Raw genomic sequence first — 23,429 nt, 5'->3', positions numbered from 1 at the left:
CACGAACTCCACAGTTTGTAACAGATATGGCACCGTGTTCTTCTAGGTTCACATGTGAATGTACCCTGCTGTGTGCAGGAATATTAGAAAGGCTTTGAAGAAACAAAGAATCACAGAGTTCAAAATCACTATCAAGACTTCTGGTCATTCAGCTCAGTGGATTACATACCTTGCCCAGTAATTCTCCTAATGTGACATCTTCGTGATTGAGAATCCACTTCTTATCCTATGGCAAAAAGAAAGAATGGTTTTTTAGCTTAGGTGAGAAACGCAATTGCTCTAAGATGCATTTGAGGCTGTGGCAAATAGACCTAAGGGATATTTCATTCATACCATTCAATCAACAGCACACGAAGAAGCTGTAACCTCAAGAGGTTATAAAACAGAGTTAAGAAGTGTTACTACACAACAGAACTTTAAGATCTACATTATAGCAAACTTTTATCAGAGTTCTCAGACTTCAAAATGATGGTATCCCTATAACTAGAACACAGCATACACTTTTCTCCCACCATAAAGCTTAGGCTACGCTGTTATTTGTCATTTCAGAATGTTGTGTCATCAGTACATGAAGAAATTTCATTTTGCAATGTTAAATTTCCAGTCCTCACTTCATCATACAGAATTATTTTTCTACCCAAACTACATTCCTAAGATCTAATTTTTCCACAGCTGGTCATGAGTTATGGCTGCCTATTAGAGTGAATATAGACCCACATCTTTCCCAAGTAATTTCCTATAGCATAATAAAGCAACAAACATCAATTACAGTATCATCAAGGCACACACAACCAACGATGCAAACATGCATTATAAAAGAACACTCCATTATCTGACCTCAGGAACTAATCACTACTTAGGGAATGTTTTATCATCTAAAAAGTCTCAGCTATGAGAGTACACAATGCTGTAACAGCAGAAAGACATATAAATTAAAGAAGGAAGAAACGAGGTAGGAGACAGACCGGAGAAAGGAGGGGAGGGAAAATGAGGCGAAGAAAGAAAAATCCTGGAGTGGTATGTTTTATTCTTTATGTAAAAGAATTTGCATTAAAGCATAGTATTCCCCCATTACATAGACTGAAATATAACTGTGATCTGTCGGACCAATTGCGACACATAGTCAAACATCTTGAAGTAAAACTCACCCCAACCACAGCTTTAAAATGTCCTGGACAGCCATTTTGAATTAGTTTACCTTCTGAAACACTCTGTACCCAGCCACCACCCTCTGATAGGTCAACAAAAGGAACAACAATGATTGTTCTGAAAGAACAGTTTACATATATGATCTGCAGGGGTTCCTAACAGGCCTCCTCAAATGTGCTATGTTGGCATTTGGATTACTCTGGACTAAAGGCAATGGAGACCCTGCGGACTCAAGGGAAATTTTTACCTCCCTCTTAAGAATTGAAATATGGTGATCTGCCCATAGTAACAGTCATTACCAGAAATAACTTTTCATGACCTATCTGAATGACAGGGCAAACATCCAATTACTAACACCTGCTCTTCTTTTCTGAGAATTACCCTCCTCTCTGAAGCCTCTGGCTCCTATACATCCCTTAGCTCAGGATGGCATATATATCTTTTAGATTCCTAACTCTAAACTTCTCATGTCTATGTACATGTACAAAATTAGATTTGATTTTTTTCTCCTGTTAATCTGTCTTGTGTCAATTTAAATGTTAGACTAGTCAGAGAATCTAGAAGGACAGAGGAAAGTTTTCTGCCTCCATGACAAGTCTTTCAACCCAAGTATAAAAGAAGAACTATAAAGGTCCTGGAAGAAAACACAGGAGAATATCTTCATGACCAAGCGTGTAAGCAAAGATTTCTTAGGAGACAAAAAGCACACACACACACACACACACACACACACACACACAAACCTGGAATTCATCAAATTAAAAACAAGCGTTTCCCCAAAATCTCGTTAAAAAAAAACGAAAAGTCCAACTACTATCTGGAAGAATATTTTTGAAACATATATAAATGACAAATCATTTCTATGTAACACAGAGAACACACACCTCAAAAACAAGATGACAAACAACTCAATTTTAAGAATTAGGTAGAATACTTAACAAAAGAGGATGGACAAATAGACAATAAGCACATCGAAACATGTTTAACATCATCAGTCAGTAACATACAAAAACAAACCACAATAAGATGCCACTTCATATCATCAGAATGAAGCGCCTTCTGTTTACAATAGCCAAGACACAGAGACAACCCACACGCCATGGGCAGGTGAATGGATAGAGGTGATGTGGTATGTGTACACACACACACACACTCATACACACACACAGACTCACACACACATTCACACAGACTCACACACACAACACACACTCATACACACATTCACACAGACACACACACTCATACTCAATGGGTTATCACTCAGCCATAAGAAAAAATGAAATAAAGCCATTTGCTGCAACACAGATAAGCCTAGAAATTATCATATGAAGTGAAATAAGTCAGAGAAAGACAAATATATGATATCACCTATATGTGGAATCTTAAAAAATGATACAAATGAACTCATTTACAAAACAGAAACAGATTCACAGATATAGAAAACAAACTTATGGTTATCAAAGAGGTAGGGAGGGATGAATTAATTAGGAGTATGGAATCAGTAAATATAAATTATTATACACCCGAAACCAACTAAATTTACTATACATCAATCAGAAAAAAGAAATGCCTTGAAGAGCCTCTGTCTGGGAAAGGGTCCCTAAGTCTGAAATTTAAATAATGGCTATGGTGGCTCAGATGGTAAAGAGAAGGAAATGGCAACCCACTCCAGTAATTTTGCCTGGAAAACCCCATGGATGGAAGAGCCAGGCAGGTACAGGCCATGGAGTCACAGAGTTGGACATGACTGAGTGACTTCACTTTCACGGTGTTACCTGGGGTTAAAGATGAGGGTGCTACTGTCGTCTCTAGGGCTGTTAACAGCAGAAAGGGGATCTAGAACGCTTATTATCGCCAGAATGGCTGTTATCTAGAGGGTCACTCCTGGTTTGAAGTCATGAAAATCACCTTTCTACTGATGGGCAGAAAAGCACATTAGTTGGGAAGAAGACTAACTGGATAAGCAAATCACTGCAATTGAGGAGGAGTCCGTTAAGAGTAAGATTGCTCTTAATCTGTTTTAGCTAAAAACGAAGGTCAGAAGGAAGGAGCCTAGAGCCTCAGAATTTAGATTTGTGAGTCTGTCTGTAAGAGGAAGGGACAAAATACCCAAAGGGAATCCAGTGACAATTTGATAGCTGCAATTTAGCAGAAATATGGACAGAGGGGCAAACTCCAATCTGTCAAACTGGAAAAAGGCAGCAGCACTTGACACATCCCTGAAGAGGGGAACGATCCAACTCCTCCCTTACAAAATAAATGAAATACTCCTACCGGGGCTGCTGGTTGAGAAAGGCAAGCAACTTGAGACACACGATGACACTAAAGCTTCACTGAACACTACGCCTCTGACCCAGGTCATGATGAATATGGTAACAAAGGAGGTTTCCTATAACTTTATCCTTGGGGAAAACAGAAAGTAAATAGGCAGAAACTCCTCAGAAGAAAATTCCAAGGTAAGGCAGGGAACAGAGACACTGAGTCACATGGAGTCTGGAGAATGGAGCGCTGCTGAAGGAGACTGGATCCTTGACTTGCCCATCATCTTTACTGACCTCTCTTCTCCCCTTAGCACACAGGAAAGAAAAGCCACACTCAGAAGGACTGCCAGAAACAGCTGCAGCTCACTCATCAACAACTGTCCCAGGCCTGGTATGTTCTATAGAGATTACAGGGCTTCCCTGGTGGTTGAGAGGCAAAGAATCCGCCTGCAATGCGGGGATGTGGGTTTGATCCCTGGGCTGGGATGATTTCCTGGAGAAAGGCATGGCACCCACTCCAGTCTTCTTTCTGGAAAAAGCCATGGACAGAGGAGCCTGGTGGGCTGCAGTCTACGGGATCATAAAGAGCCAGATGCGACTGAGCGCACATGGAGATTATACCTAATATTCTTATCTTTATCTTTGCTCTGCTCTCTATAGAGGGGAAGTAGACTTGTGCAACCTTCTTGAATGTGGAGAAGAATCAAGAGGAATGGATGCAGACTGCCTGCAAGAAACATGAGTAGCAGTGTCTTCCCTAGTTTCGCAGATTTACTAGTACTGCATGAAAACGAAAGCTGCACCAAAGTATAAGTCAATAGAAATAAAAGACATAAAACTATGAATCAAAATTGTAATGAAGAGAGTTAACAGTTTTGTTTCATCTGCTTGCTAGTGATTTATCACCATTATATCTACAAACGGAGAAGGCAATTGCACATCACTCCAGTGCTCTTGCCTGGAAAATCCCACGGACAGAGGAGCCTGGTAGGCTGCAGTCCATGGGGTCGACGGGAGTCGGACATGACTGAGTGACTTCACTTTCACTTTCATGCATTGGAGAAGGAAATGGCAACCCACTCCAGTGTTCTTGCCTGGAGAATCCCAGGGACGGGGGAGCCTGGTGGGCTGCCGTCTTTGGGGTCGCACAGAGTCGGACACGACTGAAGTGACTTAGCCGCAGCAGCAGCAGCATATCTACAAACCTACATTCAAAACTAATGATTAAATTTCCCTGATTCAAAAGCTATAAAATACTTGATTTAGACTATTCAAATATTCTTGACCTTAGGGTTTTATGATTTAATTCATAAGTATTAACATTTCATTACTATGATGAAAGAAACTTATACTTTTTCCATTTATCAGTTACTTGTGAAAATGAAAAAAAAAATTTTTGAAACATCAAATTATTTGGTCTAAATTGGACAACTCATTTTGAAAGGGGGGAATGGAAGGAAACTCTAAGACCTGAATACATTTTCTAAACTATGAATTTCTGGGGAATTCCCTGGTGATCTAGTGGGTAGGACTCGGTGATTTCACTGTCAAGGTCCCAGCTTTGATCCCCTGTCAGAAACTAAGATCCCACAAGCCTTGTGGCACGCCCCCGCCCCCAAAAAAGAATTTCTGGGTTTTGTCAACTGATCAGAATATTCTTTAAAACTGCCTAAGAGCAGACTTAGAGCCAGCCCACAGTACAGGCAAGGGGGCTTCCCAGGTGGCACCAGTGGTGAAGAGCCCACCTACCAACAAGAGACACAGGATCCCTGGGTCAGGAAGATTCCCCTGGAGGAGGAAATAGCAACTCACTCCAGTGTTTCTGCCTGGAGAACCCCGTGGACAGAGGAGCCTGGCAGGCTACAGTCCACGGGCTCGCATAGAGTCACACACGACTGAGCAACTGAGCACGCAGTCACACACAGTACAAGCAAAGCCAAGTAAGTATTACTGCTTGTCTGAAAACCAAACTTTTATAAAGAAAAGCTAGGGACACATTTTTAACATGTTCCCAGACACGCTTGCTTGCTGAATCTCAGAAGAACCTCCATTAAATTGAATGTATCATCTCCACTTCACATTGAAAACCGAAGCCTTGAGAAGATAAAATTCTGACTGTGATCACACAGGTACTAAGTTTGAGAGTTAAGAACTTCAGTCTTCTGTCTTTTGGCCTACTGTTCCAACATATTCTGTTTTGATTTCACTAGTCTCTTCAGTGTGGTAAAGAACATTACATTAAAATAAAACTCAGTAGTATAATACTTATCTGACTCTAAATAATACATATATCATATCATGTAATTAAAAAGAGTCAAATGAAGAACATACTATCTATAACACGAATCAGTTCAGCTCAGTCGCTCAGTCGTGTCCGACTCTCTGCGACCCCATGAATCGCAGCACGCCAGGCCTCCCTGTCCATCACCAACTCCCGGAGTTCACTCAAACTCACGTCCATCGAGTCGGTGATACCATCCAGCCATCTCATCCTCTGCCGTCCCCTTCTCCTCCTGCCCCCAATCCCTCCCAGCATCAGAGTCTTTTCCAATGAGTCAAGTCTTCGCATGAGGTGGCCAAAGTGTGCCATTAATTTTTAAAATCTTAAATATTTATCTACTGTATATGATAAATGAATGTTATGTTATCAAAGAGCCAATTCATGCCACATTGTGGAACTACCCTAGAGGTAAAAATTTTCAGAAAGTCTCACTGAGACCTTTAACAGTTATATTTAATATAATCAATTCCAAAAAGTTTTTCATTTGATTTGTAGAACAGGAAGGTCAATGAAGCAGTTTTGACAACTGAATCACTGAGGCAACTGAGCTAAGAGATATGAGAATTCTCCCTAAAGCACACCTTGCATAAAATTTACACACCTCCTCTATGGCAATAAGATTGATTCCAGCTCCCAGAATTTCAACCTAATTTCTAGTTCAATTATAAGTTGTTGTCCAAGTGCCAAATTAGAAATCTACATTGAGAGTGTAACTCATCATTTATTTTCATGGGTAAACTTAAGTACAGTTTTAAAAGACGATTGTCATAGCAACATTTCTCAAAGTTTTAGGATGTGTCAAGATTATTTGTATTCTGTCCCTTAAATCTTGTGGTCCCCAAAATTGTGTTAGCAAATAATGCCAAGTTCCAATTTACAACTATTTCTTAATGATAAAAAAAAAAAAAATAAACCACGGGTAAACTTCATGAACGCAGTTTATCATTATAAAGAGCTTACTCCAGTGTTCTTGCCTGGAGAATCCCAGGCACGGGGGAGCCTGGTGGGCTGCCGTCTATGGGGGCGCACAGAGTCGGACACGACTGAAGTGACTTAGCAGCAGCAGGACTATTAATATTAAGCATGCGTTGCATAATTATTACTCTAACGATATATCAGTGCTTTGGTGGCATATTAAAAAAAAATCAGTAAATCATTGCATTACAAGTAGATACAAGACTAGAATGTAAGAAATAAAAGTGTAGAATAATTTTTTCTATCGGTTGCTTATCTTTTAATTATTATTTTCATTTTTGTAGTATCAAATATTTATATCGAAATTCCTCTCTGACACAGGAGAGCAAACATGCTCCTAAACTATACCGGTAAATGAGCCTAGCACTGGATTTTTTTATTGAAATATAGTTATTTACAATACTGTGTTAGTTGCAGGTATACAGCACAGTGCAGATTATACAGAGAAACACTGGGTATACTCCCTAGTGCTACACAGTAAAGCCTTGCTGCTTATCTGTTAATGCATCCCCTTCCGGCCCCCAAACTTTGGTAATGTAAACTCACTGTCTGTCTGGGAGTCAGTTTCCGTTTTGTGTTCACGTTCATTTGTGTACTTTTTCTAGGTTTCACATGTAAGTGATACCATGTGATATTTATCTTTCTCTGAGCTATTTCACTAAGCATAATATTCTGTGTTCACCAACACTGCAGCAAAGGATAATATTTCTGTCTTTTTATGACTAATATCCTGTTGTGTATATAAACCACTTCTTATGCCAATCATCTGTTGATGAGCACCTGAATTGTTTGCATGTCCTGGCTATTGTAAACAGTGCTGTTATGAACACTGAGGTGCATGTATTTTTTTTGAATTAGAGTTTTTGTTTTTTCAGGATATATGCTTAGGAGTGGAACTTCTGGATCATATGGTAACTCTTAAGTTTTTAAGGTCTTTCATACTGTTGTCCATAATGGCAGCACCAATTTACATTCCAACCAACAATGTACAAGGGTTCCTGTTTTCCACATCGTCTCCAGCATTTGTTATTTGTAGACTTTTTGACAACAGCCATTCTAACTGGGGTGAGATGCCACCTCATCGCTGTTTTGATTTGTATTTTGCTCATAACTGGAGAAGTCAAGGATCTTTTCATGTGCCCATGTCTTCATTGGAAAAAAAAGTCTATTTAGCTCTTCTGCCCATTTTCTGATTGGCCTGCTTGCATTTTTGATAGTGAGTTTATGAGTGGTCTATATTTTAGATATTAACCCTCTGTGGGTGGAATTATTTACAAATAATGTCTCCCATTCCATAGGCTGTCTTTTGGATTTGTTAATGATTTCCTTTGTTGAGCAAAAGCTTTTAAGTTTCATTAGGGTCCATTTATTTGGTTTTGCTTTTATTTCTTTTGCCTTGACAGAATGAACTAAATATTCCTACAATTTGTGTCAAAGAGTATTTGGTCCATGTTCTCTTCTGTGAACAGGAGTTCTGTGGTGCCACGTCTTACCTTTAGGTCTTTACTTTTGTGAGTGAATGGTCTAATTTCATTGTTTTGTACGTAACTGTCCAGCTTTCCCAGCACTACATACTGGGATTTTAATATTTCACGAGCTCCCCAGTTTTCATACCCTTGAACAGAAGGCGCCCAAGAGAAAAAGTCCTGCAGTGGATTTCAAGGCTCCATGAACAAGGTTCGCACGAGACAAGCCCTGCACTTCAGCACCACATCACCGCGTGTCCTGCTCTTCCCAGAGGCTCCCATCCTAAAGGACGCCTCTCCTCCAGAGCCTCCTGCCCTCCTATCCGCGCCAAATCCAGCTTTAACAGAGTACAGAGCTGTTACTCTGTCTTTAAATCTCCCCCACATATATATTTGTTCACAAAGTCTAAACTACTCACTGAATGTAAAAACACATTTGTTTACATTTCAAAAGGTAACACCAGTTATACCTACTTTATTAAAGACAAAAAAGAAATGGGCAATTCTAAGTTAACAGCTAAGCTAAACAACTAGATGACTGAGGTAAGCTAGACAAATATTCAATATAGTTAACAGGTTATTAACATTGGGGTTTTACCTTAATACTTAGTTATTACATTAATATAATACTCAGTACCTTTTTAGTAACCTCATTTTGAACCTTTTTGTAACACAGTACACACCTGTAACTCCAAGGTCTCCACTAGGAGACTTCTGACACTAGGAGGTCTTTCCCTGGAGATTTATGACACAACAAGCATCCGGAATTCACCCTCATTACCAAGAGAGGAGGCGTTTCATCACTTGGGAGAAGAAAACATTCCAATGGGCTCTGGCAGTAATACCCGTAGTCTTCATATTGTTTAAGATAGTATAATCAGCATATAATGAACCTCCCCCCAAAACCCATTGGAATGCACCTAATACTTCTATATTTCTAAATAGATAATTTAAGTCTATTGCTTCCCTGGTGGCTCAGACAGTAAAGCGTCTGCCTGCAGTGCGGGAGACCTGGGTTCAATCCCTGGGTTGGAAAGATCCCCTGGAGAAGGAAATGGCAACCCACTCCAGTACTCTTGCCTGGAAAATTCCATGGATGGAGGAGCCTGGTGGGCTACAGTCCATGGGGTCGCAAAGAGTCAGACACGACTGAGCGACTTCACTTTTTACTTTAAGTCTTATCAAAGAGACATAGTAATTACAATGACAAATATTGCTAGAAAACACTACTGATATCTAAAAAAAATCTTCCAAGAATAACTTTTAACACTGAATTGTTTAAATACTTAGGACACTTAAAGTTGTCTAAAAATAAACTGAAATTTGAAAAACTATATATTCTAATGTCATATTCTTAGGAATGATGTATCTTGAGGCCAAATTTCTTATCTGTGAATGTGATCAATCCTTGTAAATCACATGCTTCTAGGGAAAATGGTAATTCTGTAAGAAAATGTGAATAATTCATATGTAAAATCAGTTGTAAGAAATGAATTTAACTAACCAGGCTTATTGTCCATGTTTTACACAGTATTTCAAAGTAAATATAAGAATAAAATTTAAGTAAAGCAACAGAGATTAAAAGGTCCATTAAGAGTTAATCCAATTTTAGCACCATATTCTAAAAGCAGAATACCATGACCATTCTATTTGGTAACTCAAACCTTATTTCTTATTTCTCGTAAAACCTTTGGCTTTCAGAAATAAATTAGTAAATACAGATAAAAGTAGAAGCAGATGCTGAAACATAAAATAGCAATATTGATTAAAACGCTTCACAGAGTGAATTAAAGGTAAATGTTTTCTCTGAAACAAGGTTAAAATTCATAGCTAAGCCATCAGGTAATTTCTAAATTTATTCCTTATATTAGAGTGAATTTTTATATGTCAATCTTTCTTACAATGAAACATTTCACAATAAATACCAGAGAAAGCATTTAAATCACAGAAATTCGTATAAAAGGAATGTGGAAGTTTATTCAATAGATTCTTTATAGACTAACTTCTACCTTTATCCATTCTAGTCCCAGAATTGCAAAAAGAAAATTAATTGTCCTGAGATTCATTTTTTTTTTTTTTTTGCTTTCCTTTCCCGAAAGGAATGCAAATAAATGAGGCACAGAAGAGTGAAGAGTAGAACGCACCTGCCACTGCCATGGTAAAATAACAACAAAAGGTAATTATACTCTTTTGGAAGAAAGCAGGACTTCTAAATTAGGCAGTCAAAAGGTCTGGTCTATTTCATATAATACATATGAATGGACTCCATACAGTCAAAGAGACTACTAGGAAAGATTTTTCCAGGACTCACTTTGAGACACAATATAATACACAAGAAGATACAGAACAGTCTGGAATACACCAGGCTATGGCAGGTTACTAAAACAAAGCCAAACAGTGAAACAGCATGTTGGGGAAACAATGGAAGCTGAGATACAACTCAGCCTGGCTCTGAATCCATCCTGATTTTATATTTATACACACACACACAAACACACACTGAGTTGCACTAGAAATTCCAAGATATGTGAATTCAAAGGTAAGTTAAACACAGTTCCTGTTCTCAAAGGCTTTAATATAAGCATATGAGAATAAAGAGTCAGAAGAGCTAGAACACTGAGATACATGTGGTCTATATAAAGACACATAAAAAGCCTTCCCAGAAGAGGTAGAAAGGTTTCTCAGATTTCTCAGAGTAACTTTTTGTTAACCTCCCACAAGCTACTGAACTATGAAAACCATAAAGTTCCTGCTTTAGGTGTTCAGAAGTTGCTTACAGTGCTTGCTACTCCCTACGATCCTTAAAAAGATAAAGGTTAAATGGAAGCTATTTGGGGTGAAAAAGAAAAGCACAAGAGGTATGCGTACCTTTGCAGGAGTGAAACACAGGGGTTGGTCAGGGATCCCAAAGTTTCTTTATCTGTAGCTGATGATTGTCATCATTCCACTGATACTAACTTTCTTCTTCTAGAAACTAGATGGTCTGTTTTCTAATTCCATTCCCCCAAAAATTTCTCCTAGTAGACCAGGCAGTAGTCTCTGATATAAGCCATAAAAGTCATCACTTCTATGGAACTCAATGTTACAACTACACTGGAGGGGAAAAGATGAAACGCTAGGGAAATACACAGTTCTGGAATTTCAAGACAGACTCAAAACATAAGGGTATATTCTATTAGACACTTATGACAAAGTGGTTACAACCCAAACATTAAATACATGAGCAATAAATTTAAGAATCCAAATGTCATTGCAAGCACTGCCTCTCTAAGAAAGTTCATCTTCAAAGAATAAACTTTTAGAGTGCACTCTGTTCAAAATGTTAAAGCGTCACATGAGTGATAGATGTTAAAAGTCAGAAAAAGTAATCCATATTGTATTTGAGAACTTAGGAAAAAAATTCATGAAAGAAGTAAAAAAGAAAACTCTTGAACAGGGTTATAATTCTGATACACTAAAAGGAGAAAATAACTTCAGTAAATACACAGGAAAAAGTACAGATTGTCTAAAAAGAGTGAATACACCAATCTTGTATTGTTTAGTCACTAAGTCGTGTCCAACCCTTTTGAGACCCCCTGGACTATAGCCAAACAGGCTCCTCTGTCCATGGTATCTTCCAGGAAAGAGTACTGGAATGGGTTGCCATTTACTTCTCCAGGGAATCTTCCCAACTCGTGTGTCCTGCATTGGCAGGCTGATTCTTTACCACTGAACCACCAGGGAAGCCCTCACACCAATATTGTAGACCCCTAAGTTTTTAAAGGCAGTAGTATTGGGTATGGCAAATAGATGGGGAAACAGTGGAAACAGTGAGAGACTCTACTTTTTTGAGCTCCAAAATCACTGCAGATGCTGACTGCAGCCATGAAATTAAAAGATGCTTACTCCTTGGAAGGAAAATTATGACTAGCCTAGACAGCATATTACAAAGCAGAGACATTACTTTGCCGACAAAGGTCCATCTAGTCAAGGCTATGGTTTTTCCAGTAGTCATATATGGATGTGAGAGTTGGACCATAAAGAAAGCTGAGCGCCGAAGAATTGATGCTTTTGAACTGTGGTGTTGGAGAAGACTCTTGAGAGTCCCTTGGACTGCAAGGAGACCAAACCAGTCCATTCTAAAGGAAATCAGTCCTGGGTGTTCACTGGAAGGACTGATGTTGAAGTTGAAACTCCAATACTTTGGCCACCTGATGCAAAGAGCTGACTTACTTGAAAAGACCCTGATGCTGGGAAAGATTGAAGGTGGGAGGAAAAGAGGACAGAGGATGAGATGGTTGGATGGCATCACCAACTCAGTGGGAATGGGTTTGGGTGGACTCCGGAAGTTGGTGATGGACAGGGAGGCCTGGCGTGCTGTAGTTCATGGGGTCACAAAGAGTCGGACATGACTGAGCGTCTGAACTGAACGGGTAGAAAAACTAGAGATATACTTTCTGACCAAAACATGGAGAGCTTTAAGTACCAAGCAATCTAGTATTCACTGAATCTTATACCCAACTGTCTCTAAACTTTTATCACTCATTTTTTTTTAATGTGATGTAGTCCCTGGGCAAATGGTGTAAATACATTTGTCCCTGCTGCTTTTCATTAAGCACAACTATAAACCAGGAAATGATGAAGAGACGATGAAAGAACTCTGAATGGAGATAAGAGGAAGGTGAGCTGCGTGGGACCCCAGGGATGGGGACACGGTTGCAGCAGGATGTCCCCCAAATGACAAAGGAGGCTTAACTCTCAGAGTGGCAACAGAAGACAGCCCGGGGGGCCCATTCCCCTCCAGGATCATACGTCTGTCCTGCCCAGCATCAGATAAACCCAGCACCACCTGCAAGGGGCCAGCGGGGAGCTCGGCAGATACAAGCAGTCAGGGCCAACCTGCTCTTTCCCACCGGGGCTGAGACTCCCTGCCCTGCCAAGAAGTATGGAGGCAGCTCCGAAAACAAGGGCAGGAGGGATCCCAGAACAACAGTGGCCAAGACTGGGAAGTCCTTGGTCCCAGAGACCTGATATTCCTCTTCCAGACCAAGAATTACCAAAGTAGTTAGGCTGCTGGTGAGGGAAATGCTGCCAGACAAAAACAGACTCGCCTGGGAAGCCTCTGGCCCCACAGAGCTAAGACTCCCATCTCCTTCCCAGACAGGGGCAGCTGGCGCTGGGAAGGGAACTGACAGAACCCGACCACAGGCAGCCAGCCCGTGAAGGGCTCTCTGTTCTTACGGGCAGCAGAGTTCAGCCAAATAAGCACCAGGCAGCCTACATGCCTGACACTGCGGCCCACCACAGGGAGAGGAGCAGGTGGAAACCAGGTAAACCAGCAAAGCAGAGTCACACCACAAAGGCTCCAAAAAGCAAATGGTCGCTTAAACCACAACCTGCAAAAGCAAGCCAGGTCTTACAAGCCAAACCTAAACCAGGTGACCGCCTGTAAAAACAGAAGATTTAAATAGGACCCAGAGTCTCCCAACAAAATAAAATGTTCAGAGTACAGCACAGAATCATCCATCAAACCCATAGCCAAGGAAATCACAACCTGAATGAGAAAAGACAGTCAATTGACATGAAAACTGGGACAGATCAGATGTCGGGATCATCTTGCAAGAATTTCAACGCAGCTACAAGAATACTTCTACAATCAAACTCTCTCGAAATAAAAACAGATTAACTCAGCAATGGAAACAGAAGTTAAACCAGAAAAGTGAAAATCATAATACTAAAAAAATTCAGTAACAAAAATAAATTGACGGAATGAGGAATTCAGTAAAATGAAGATGACAGAAGATAGAATCACTGGACTTGGCCACAGACCAATAGAATTTACTCACTTTAAACAAAGAAAAAAGTTTTTAAAAAGGAACAGAGCCTTGGCGACGCATGGGACAATAGAAAAGGCCCAACCTTTGTATAAGTCTCAGAAGGAGGGGAGAGACAGAGTGTGTGTAATGCTGCAAAAGCACTGAAACAAGTAACAGTTGAAAATTTTCCAAATTTGCTCAAAGACACAAATCTACAAATTCAAGAAGCTGAAACAAATTTACATAGGATAAACCCAAAAAAATCAGTTCAACTGAGACATAAAATTACACTCTGAAAATTAAGGACAAAGAAAAGTCTGGATTCAAAGGCAGATTTCTCCCTCCGAAGCTATGGAGTTCAGAAGGAGGTAGCACAGTTTTTCAAATGTTGAAAGAAAAGAACTGTCCATTACCACTACAGGTGACAAAACTATCTTTTTAAGAGTAAAGAAAAAAAAGACATTCTTGGATGAAGGAAAACTAAAAGGATGTGATCAAGAATAAATATAAACAGAGTTGTAATATTTTCTCTCTACTCCTCGATGAATAGTTTTGTGTACCCCAGATACTACAGACAGCAGAATGTTAGTTAGGATAGGCGAGACATAGAAAAAGTAACTCATGGGACAATTCCCCTTCAAATTTCATTTAATTCCATGCGAGGAAAGAGTTAACATGCATGTTAACTTTAGCATGTTAGTTTTAGCATGTCAGTTTCACCCGGCTCCTGCTTATCTAGATAGCATACTCTTAAAGCTGAGAACTTCTGCAATGTTCAGATGTTACTGAGTAATGTTAGTCTACATGCCTGAAACGGCGGGTCAAGACAAACACGCTGTTGGCTTGTTTAAAATAAACCTGGAGTCGCTCTGTGCATCTGGTGTGGCTTGAGGTCCTCACCATGGGTGGTCATGAAGCAGGTATGTGGTCCATTCCCTTGGAGAATTCTGGACTTCAAGACTCAGAGTACATCTCTGAGTATGTCTCTTCCTGAGTATATCTCTGCAGTTTGTAGGTGGCAAGACATGCCCATAAATAGAGCAAGAAACCCTGAGCTTGACCGCTCCTTTGCCATTCCTGCCGTCTCACTTGTACACTCTGCTATAATAAATCTTGGCCTTGAGTATAACTCCCTATTAAGTCATGTAAGACTTTCCAGTGAAAGTGTGAACTCGCGGGTGGTAGCCGAGCTATCAAGACACCCTGGGGGCTTGCAGGTTCTGAGAACTAGATTCCTCAGGTAGCAAGGGGCAGAAACACTGTCTGAACCCACAACTTTCTGACTCTGCAGGCCATGTCCTTTCTAACAAACCATGCTGCCATCCAAGATAGAGTAATACATTGAAAGCAATGCAAAGACTCCTTAAACTTCAGAGATTGACTATCATGCAATGTAAGTCACTCAGTTGTGTTCGACTCTTTGTGACCCCATGAACTAACTAGTCCATGGAATTCTCCAGGCCAGAATATTGGAATGGGTAGCTGTTCCCTTCTCCAGGGCATCTTCCCAACCCAGGAATCGAAACCAGGTCTCCCTGAAGGCAGATTCTTTACCAGCTGAGCTACCAGGGAAGCCCATCATGCAATTATCAGTTTTAATTAACTGAAACACAATGGGTTGTACGTTCTATTTCAAATTCTGGTTCTAAAAGATTTCTGACTTACGTTTCATATACTTGTTTTCAGCAAACAATGCCTATGTAATCCAATCATAGATTGCTCTTCATTCATTGAACTGACTACATTATATCTAATTTAAAGCCTTACATTTTGCACATTCACAGTTTGGGGATCAAAAAATAAGGCCACTATAAAAATTTTAAGTTGCAATTAAGTAAAATGACACCACATAGCTGACAAAATTATGAATCAACTTTGTAAAATTTTTGTATAACCTATAATAATGACTTCAGTCTTCAGACCACTTATTCCGACTAGATGAGATATGACAAAAGTTCCATTTTCTCATGGTAACTCTATCAATTTTTCTATAACGTTTAAAGAAACAAAAAACAAGAAAAAATTAAGTCATACCAATAATATTTTCCACTTTCAGGAAAACTCTAGGCTTTTGTAATCCTTCATCTTTGCACATGAATAGGTATAATAGAAGGCATAAGCTATAAAAATAGCTGCAAATAAGAAACAATGACAGCTTGAAAACGTTAAAACCCAAATTGGAGAGAATTACTGTGGCTTCACAACGTAGCTATTTTAAATGACCTGAGCAAGATAGTGAATAAGCAACTTCCCCTTTGCTCTCCTGTGGAGGATCACCAGCCGCCGCCTGCCTGGGCCACAGGGGCCTAATTGGGCTTCCTGGTGGCCTGCCACAGGCTGCAGATGGTCCTTACTTGCTATGCCAATTAATCCCCGCCAAACTGCTCTGTGATGGCTGTACATCTCTTCCTACAGTTATCCTTTTAAAGAGCTTTACAGGGATACAGGGACCTATCTGAAATTAGATTAAGCAGATAACTCAGTGATTAAGAGCATGCTTTAAATGAATAGTCAGTTCTCCAGGATGAAAACCCACCGAAAATATAACCAAGGATACCACAAACAATCTTAGCTATTACCATATCCTTCCCATATTCAAAATTCAATAAAAGGAGTTCTTCCATAGGGTGGAGAAGAGATAAATTTTAAAGCTATATTTTCACTTTTATTTTTTTTTAGTAATGACTTCTACCTTAACCAATTACAGGACAACTCACTAATACAGTAATACAACCTATTCCCAAGCAAGAGCCAAGTAATACAGGTCCAACTTAAGAAGTTAGTTACCCAAAACAGTGAAAACATAAGCGTTATCCATCCATGGTCAAGTGGATGGAAATAACCATCCAGGATAATGGATTTTTTTTTAAGGCAAAAAGCACAGACTTTAAGAAGAAAACTAACTACAATTTAGATTCACAATTTACAATTTACTGAACACCTAAAGCAGATAAATTTCTGAACATATTGACAACATGAGCTTTTATTTTGAAGCCACAAGCCCAACTATGATCTTTAGGAGGAATAATTAACAGAATGCCACAATACAGGACATAAAATGATTGTCAGAGTCTGTAGTTTTTCTGCTGTTCATACTGAGAAGTAATTGTTCTCTACTTTTCTCTTCGACACAGCTTTTCAGTCCGTCTGCTTCATTACCTGCTCGGCCTGCTTAGCACATTTGTTCCACTCAAGGTCACAGCCACGGCGTATTTTTAGAGTCCAAGGATTACTCAGAATTTGATCAGCTTTGTCATTAAAGTTATCAGGGTTGCTTTAGAATAAAAATCCTCATTGACAAGTATGCAAAGAAGTCTGCCACTATGGACTCCGCTTGAATAGCTTTTAGTAATTGAATACCTGTTTAAATACTCTACAAATTAATGCTAAATAATTCAAAAGTTCTTTGCTCCCAATGGTTATTTGGGAAAGACTTCTATTTGTCACCTTAGCAAGTATTTCATTATTATATCTGCAGGTTTCATAAAATACTTTCGTGTATGGTATACTTTTGTCTTTCAAAGGGAAACAATTCTTACTTTTAATTCATGTCTACTCAAATCCCCTACTTATAAACTTCTGTTCCTATTAGTATACTATTAATTGAAAAAAGGTTGTATAACTTTCTATAGACATTAATATCTTCCAATTCATTTTTCATCTGAACCTTAGAACATCTCATTTTTCTTGACGAAAACTCACAGCCAAGTCACCCTCCAAAGGGATACATGCAGCTGGAACAAGTAAAGAAACATGCTGATACAGACCCTTTTCACGTTCTGGAAACTAAACAACCAAAAATAGCCAGCTAGAACAATATGCAGGTTCAACGTGGTCTATCAAATTCCTGCAAGACACACCTTGTTCTTCATCCATTCATACCACCATTATGTCATGGATAATTATCCCTTTTGCTGACAGAACTGAGTTTAGCAAACACACTGTGAAAGGGCAGGGGTGCATTAAAACAACAGCAGAGTATAGATTCTGCTCTTGGAGCTTGTAATCCAGTGAGAACAGGAGAAACAGACTGTGTGGTACCTTTATCCCTAGAGAACGAGAGAGAAAACTTCTAGCTTTTTCTGTCTAGTCTTAGCCCCTACCCGTGCTTCTCCCTATCCCACACCCTGGCCACTGAGCTGAGTCCCTCTCAGGAGAGTTTGGCTCTCTCCCCAGTGCCCCCTGAGCAGGAAGAGGCGTGTCTGAGAGGAGTGGGTTGGGGCCTGCCCTCTGGGCCCCATGTCCAGTCTGCATGGAGGGCGGCAGCCTCACGGGCAAGACATGCAAGGGGTGCCTCTCGCCCTCTTCTCAGGGTGATGGGGACGGGGGTCAGTGGAGTGACTTCTGATCCAGATACTGGTGAAGGGGGACTGAGTGGGGCTGAGGACAATTCCATGGGATTGATCAGAACTTTCCTCAATGGGTCCAAAGGCTCCAGAAACGCGGTGATCTAAGTCACTGCAGCACGAGCCCCCTGTGCTCTGCAGCGGTGGAGCCAAACTGCGTGGGCTTTACCCAAGGCTGTGCAGTACTACACCAGCGACCTCCCCTCTCGAAGCCCCATCTCCTACCTTACAGTGAAGGCAAGAACAGCAGCTACCGTACAGAGTGGCTCCAAATACTAATGAGATTTTTAAAGAGCTCAGCACAGTGCTTGACACACAGGAAGCGTTTACCGAACACTAAGCATTCTCCTTGCTCAGAATCCCTCAAACATCTGGGAAAAGGGCAGTCCGTCATCTCTCACACTCATCTACCTCCAGCGCCTCGACTCCCCTCTGAAGCAAACCATGATCCTGTTTGGACCTTCCTTCCCTCAACGAGCATTTATCAAGTATCTGTTGAGTGACCATCACTGTGCTGGGCATTGGCTAAAGAAGGTGACAGAAGCCAGCCCCTCTTCTTGAGAGCAGGACGAAGTGAAACACGTTTGCAAATTACTAAGTAAATTAAAAAGCGCCAACAATACTGAGATAATGAATAAAGTGGAGATAGCTATTTAAATAGACTGGCATTTAAACTGAGTCTGGGACCAGGCAGAGACAAGGAAACGATATTCCAGACAGAAGGCACAGCTGGAACAAAGGCTCTAAGTCATGGGGAGAGCGTGGTACGTCCAAGAAACAGAGTCCATGTTGACCCCTTGGGTTCTCCACGTGGACATACAATTATATATTTGACATCTGTATCTGAACGTGTGATCCTATCTCAAACTAACCATGTTCATAGCAGAACTCTACTCTTCTCTCCAAAAACTGTGTTCTCACAGTGTTCCCCATCTCAGTGTTGATGAGCTAACCAGTTCTTCAAACCAAAAATCTTAAGAGTTGTTCTGGACTCTATTCTCTGCCTCGTCTCCCATAGACAACCCACCAGGACATGTTGAGTCTACTTCCAAAAGGTAACACATCTACCTTCTGTCCGTCTCGAGTCCCACCACTGAAGACCAAGTAAACATCATTTCTCCCCGAGAGCACTGTAAGAGTCCTTCAGCCTGATTTCTTGCTTCTATCCTTACCTCATAAATATTCTGAATGCAGGAGAGAGTTGCAAATAATCTTTTAAAAAATGTAATTAAGAACTGCCTTCCCTTTTATTAAAAATCTCCAATAACATTGCACTGGTCTTAGAATGAAACGCAGACTCTCTCCCACAGCACAGCAGGACAAGACCTGGGTCCCACAGTTCTTACACTGATCTTATCCCACTCCCCGTTTTGAGGGCTTTCTTACATTCTTTATACAGACTACGTCTCTGGTTATTGTTGATTTTGAACTCTGTACTGTGAAGTCACTCTACCTAGAACTTACTCATCAATGTAACTTTAACCATAGTTAATGCATTTCATGTTCCAGGTCTTTGAGTCAAACTGTATCTTTTCAAAGAAACTGTATCTGACCATCCAATCTAAAATGGACTCCAAATGACAGTATACTATTTCTTTATTATGTCATTGACATTTTGAGGACCCAGTATCACTTATCCAAACATGTAAAAGTTATTTATTGATTCTATTAACAGACTGTTACATAAAACACGTTCTATTATATTCCACTGACAAATGTGCCTCCCCCAATATGTGGAGCGTGGTGAAAAGATGCCCATTAAAAAGGCTTACTCGAAGGAGAAAACATTCGATGCTGTAAGAATGTTTTACAGTCTTATTCTCTAAGTTTGCTGCGTCTGTTCCCACTAGTGATCCCACGGCACTTCTCAAGGACCTGGCATGTACACACCTGTGGACACCCTCTTCTGAGCATCCAAGCTGCTCCTGTGTGTGCCGTCAACAGGCACCTGTCGGTCACTCTTCAGACGGTCTATCCTTGAGAGCGTGGGCCTGGATGGGCCATGGAGGCTGGTTCAGGGGCAGTGGGGTTGGGTATCTGAAGCCCTCCAGGCCCTGAAAGGGAATCGACCAACTCTGTGTGGTCCCACAGTCCGCATTCCGGGGACTACGAGTGCCTCGACTGCAGGCAGAGCACAACTGGCGGAGTGCCAGCGCAGAGCCACAGAAGGAGCTGTGTAAAGTCTTCCTGGGTCTAAGGATCTCACCAGTTCACCTGTTTCCTTTTTAGCAACATTAAGCTAGAATTCTTTTAACTCATCTGTTTACTTTTATGTATGCATGTGTGCATGCGTGCTAAGTCATTTCAGTCACTCTTTGCGACCCCATGGACTGCAGCCCACCAGGCCTCTCTATTCGAGAGATTCTCCAGGCAGGAAGACTGGAGTGGGCTGCCATGACCTTCTCCAGGGGATCATTCCAACCCAGGGATAGCGCTCACGACGTCTCCTGTGTCTCCTGCACTGGCGCCACCTTGGGAAGCCTACTTTTCTGTATCTCCTCTCTCTAAAAGGTTAGCTGCCTGCTTATAGGAGCTTTGTCTGGCTGGTAATGTCTGACACATACATCACTGCTATTTCATAACTATTTGCTGGATTATAGTTCTTACAATGATAACAGGAAAATGCAACAACTTTTAGAAAAAATGTTTCAAAAGGTCATGTTTGCAAATAAATACTGACCAAATCTGGACTTCCCTGGTGGCTCAGGGGTAGAGAATCTGCCTGCCAATTCAAGAAATGTGGGTTTGATCCCTGGGCTGGGAAGAAGGAAATAGTAATCCACTCCAGGATTCTTGCTGGGAATCCCATGGACAGAGGAGCCTGTGGGCTACAGTCCATGGGGTTGCAGAGAGTCACACGTAAATTGGTGACTAAACAATGACAAACAACTTACCGAATCTAAGAAAACCAAGCGCTGCCTTTCAACTAATCTTAACTGTGTAAGATTCACAGTTTAGTAAAAGTTATCTATTACTGTTTTATAAGATGGCATATATGTTATCCTAAAGCCTTAGGAGTTTTATAAAAAATTGAGATAAATACCAAGAAATCTCTCATTATAAACTAAAGACTAATGGAAAGGTGGACGACAGAGGATGAGATGGTTGAATGGCATCACCAACTCAACGAACGTAAGTTTGAGCAGACTCTGGGAGATTATGAAGGACAGGGAAGCCTGGCATGTTGCAGTTCATGGGGTCGCAAAGCATCGAACATGCCTTAGCAACTGAACAACATCAATAGGTAGGAAGAAACTGGCCAATAAAAAAGTTTACTTTAATATTCTATTTTACCCTCAGCATATGCAGAATCGTTCTTCCACTAAATCATTAGAAACTAAAAATGAAAAGCAATTTCTGCTTGTGAGTCAAATTTTCCTTAAATGACTTGTTAACTACTTAAACATACCACTATACTATCCATTTTGTATTAAATTGTATATCTTCACAGAAACTAAGTTACTTGATTTCAAGATGAAAGATTCAAGAAAATTCCACAACAGAGAATCCAATATTAAAGCCCCTGATATTACTGTTATTCACATCAAAGAAAACTTTAAAAAGGCAGATGGTTTGCCAAAATTTAATTTTACAGTGCTCCCGCATACCAGCTAAAAACCTAAGTTTGTTAATTATAATGGTAATAAACAGCACTGGGTAGAACAAAAAGTCATTTGTTTCTTTGAATCTAATCATGAGGTGGGTGTGAAATATTTTGGCATGTATGCCACAGACATATTAAAGTAGCTACACTACAATCATTTTACTCAATATGTGAAGCAAAATACTGAAAATAATTCGAATTGAAAAAAACACAACAGATTGAAAGGAAAGAAGCTAATCAATAGAAGCTATCTCTAGGGTGTGAGTAGTAATAATTTTCTTCTTTAAATTTCACTTTGACTATAGACTGCCCATATTATCAGAAAAATCAAATGATTTCTTATGAAAGAAATAGAGTGAATGAAACTGGTAGTTGGAATTAATGCAGTTCAAATTATGTTAATTTCTTTGAGTAAACTGAATAAATTTATGGTAAAGAAAAAAAGGAAAATAAAGGTAGAATATTCCAGGCTACAGGTATACTGAGACCACGACAGTCTGTATGTTATGAAGGTACTAAAAATGCCATTTGACTCAAGAGTATTCCTACACTGTGGCAGAGACCAGAGACACGACCAAATGTGCACTCTATTATTTATGACTGTAAAGCAATATCACTGATTCTAAAAACACAGTTTCTAAGTAAACCTACTCCAAAAACACTGCTCTTGGTAAAAACAACTCTGGCAATCCATTTTAAAAACTGCCTTCAGAACTTAAGAATGTATCCAATGTTAGCAGATACCAACCTATGGAAATGGAATTTGTAAAGACAGTAATTAAGAGCCAAATCTGGTGGATGTGGTAGGTGGTAGGTAGGCCAAACCTGCTAAAAAACAACTTGACTGCCAAGTAGTGAGACCCATTTTGTATTGGTCGAAACGTTACCTTTAAGTCAAACCCCAAAGAAATAATTTTTTAAAATATTTATTTATTTGGCTGTGCTGAGTCTTAGTTGCAGCATATAGAATCTATTCCCTGACCAGGGATAGAACCCAGGTCCTCTGCGTTGGGAGCACAGAGTCGTAACCACTGGACCACCAGGGAAGTCCCCAAAATAAACAAACTTTAAAGCATTTTTAGGAAAGCAGCACAGCGGTTAGAATTTTTTGTTCTCCAAAATTATCTTGATGAAAAGCGTAAATCATTATCAGAATTCTTTACATTGGTCTTAGAAATTTACAGAAGCAGCTTTATAGCTGTATTTATATGTATAGGTATAAGCTAACAGTGGAAACCGTGTCAGACTTTATTTTTCTGGGCTCCAAAATCACTGCAGATGGTGACTGCAGCCATGAAATTAAGACACTTACTCCTTGGAAGGAAAGTTATGACCAACCTAGATAGCATATTCAAAAGCAGAGACATTACTTTGCCAACAAAGGTCCGTCTAGTCAAGGCTATGGTTTTTCCTGTGGTCATGTATGGATGTGAGGGTTGGACTGTGAAGAAGGCTGAGCACCGAAGAATTGATGCTTTTGAACTGTGGTGTTGGAGAAGACTCTTGAGAGTCCCTTGGATTGCAAGGAGATCCAACCAGTCCATTCTAA

At 40.1% G+C, this 23,429-nt stretch overlaps 1 protein-coding gene and 1 non-coding gene across 6 annotated transcripts in view; both read right to left on the bottom strand.

Moving 5' to 3' along the window:
- Positions 1 to 23,429, bottom strand: part of FER (FER tyrosine kinase) — a 456,972-nt gene that overhangs the window by 146,507 nt on the left and 287,036 nt on the right. For all 5 annotated transcript variants that reach the window (XM_070794110.1, XM_070794112.1, XM_070794113.1 and 2 more), the window contains one exon: positions 170 to 226. In XM_070794110.1, coding sequence (XP_070650211.1) covers positions 170 to 226 — 57 coding nt within the window. The remainder of the gene's footprint in view (positions 1 to 169; positions 227 to 23,429) is intronic.
- TRNAG-CCC (transfer RNA glycine (anticodon CCC)) lies at positions 22,854 to 22,926 on the bottom strand. The gene has a single exon. It is a non-coding gene; the product is annotated as a tRNA-Gly (tRNA).

The sequence above is a fragment of the Bos indicus genome, chromosome 7 (assembly GCF_029378745.1).
Source record: "Bos indicus isolate NIAB-ARS_2022 breed Sahiwal x Tharparkar chromosome 7, NIAB-ARS_B.indTharparkar_mat_pri_1.0, whole genome shotgun sequence".
Taxonomy (NCBI): domain Eukaryota; kingdom Metazoa; phylum Chordata; class Mammalia; order Artiodactyla; family Bovidae; genus Bos; species Bos indicus.
Note: the sequence above shows the minus strand (reverse complement) of the source record. Positions and strands in the feature narration are given on the sequence as shown.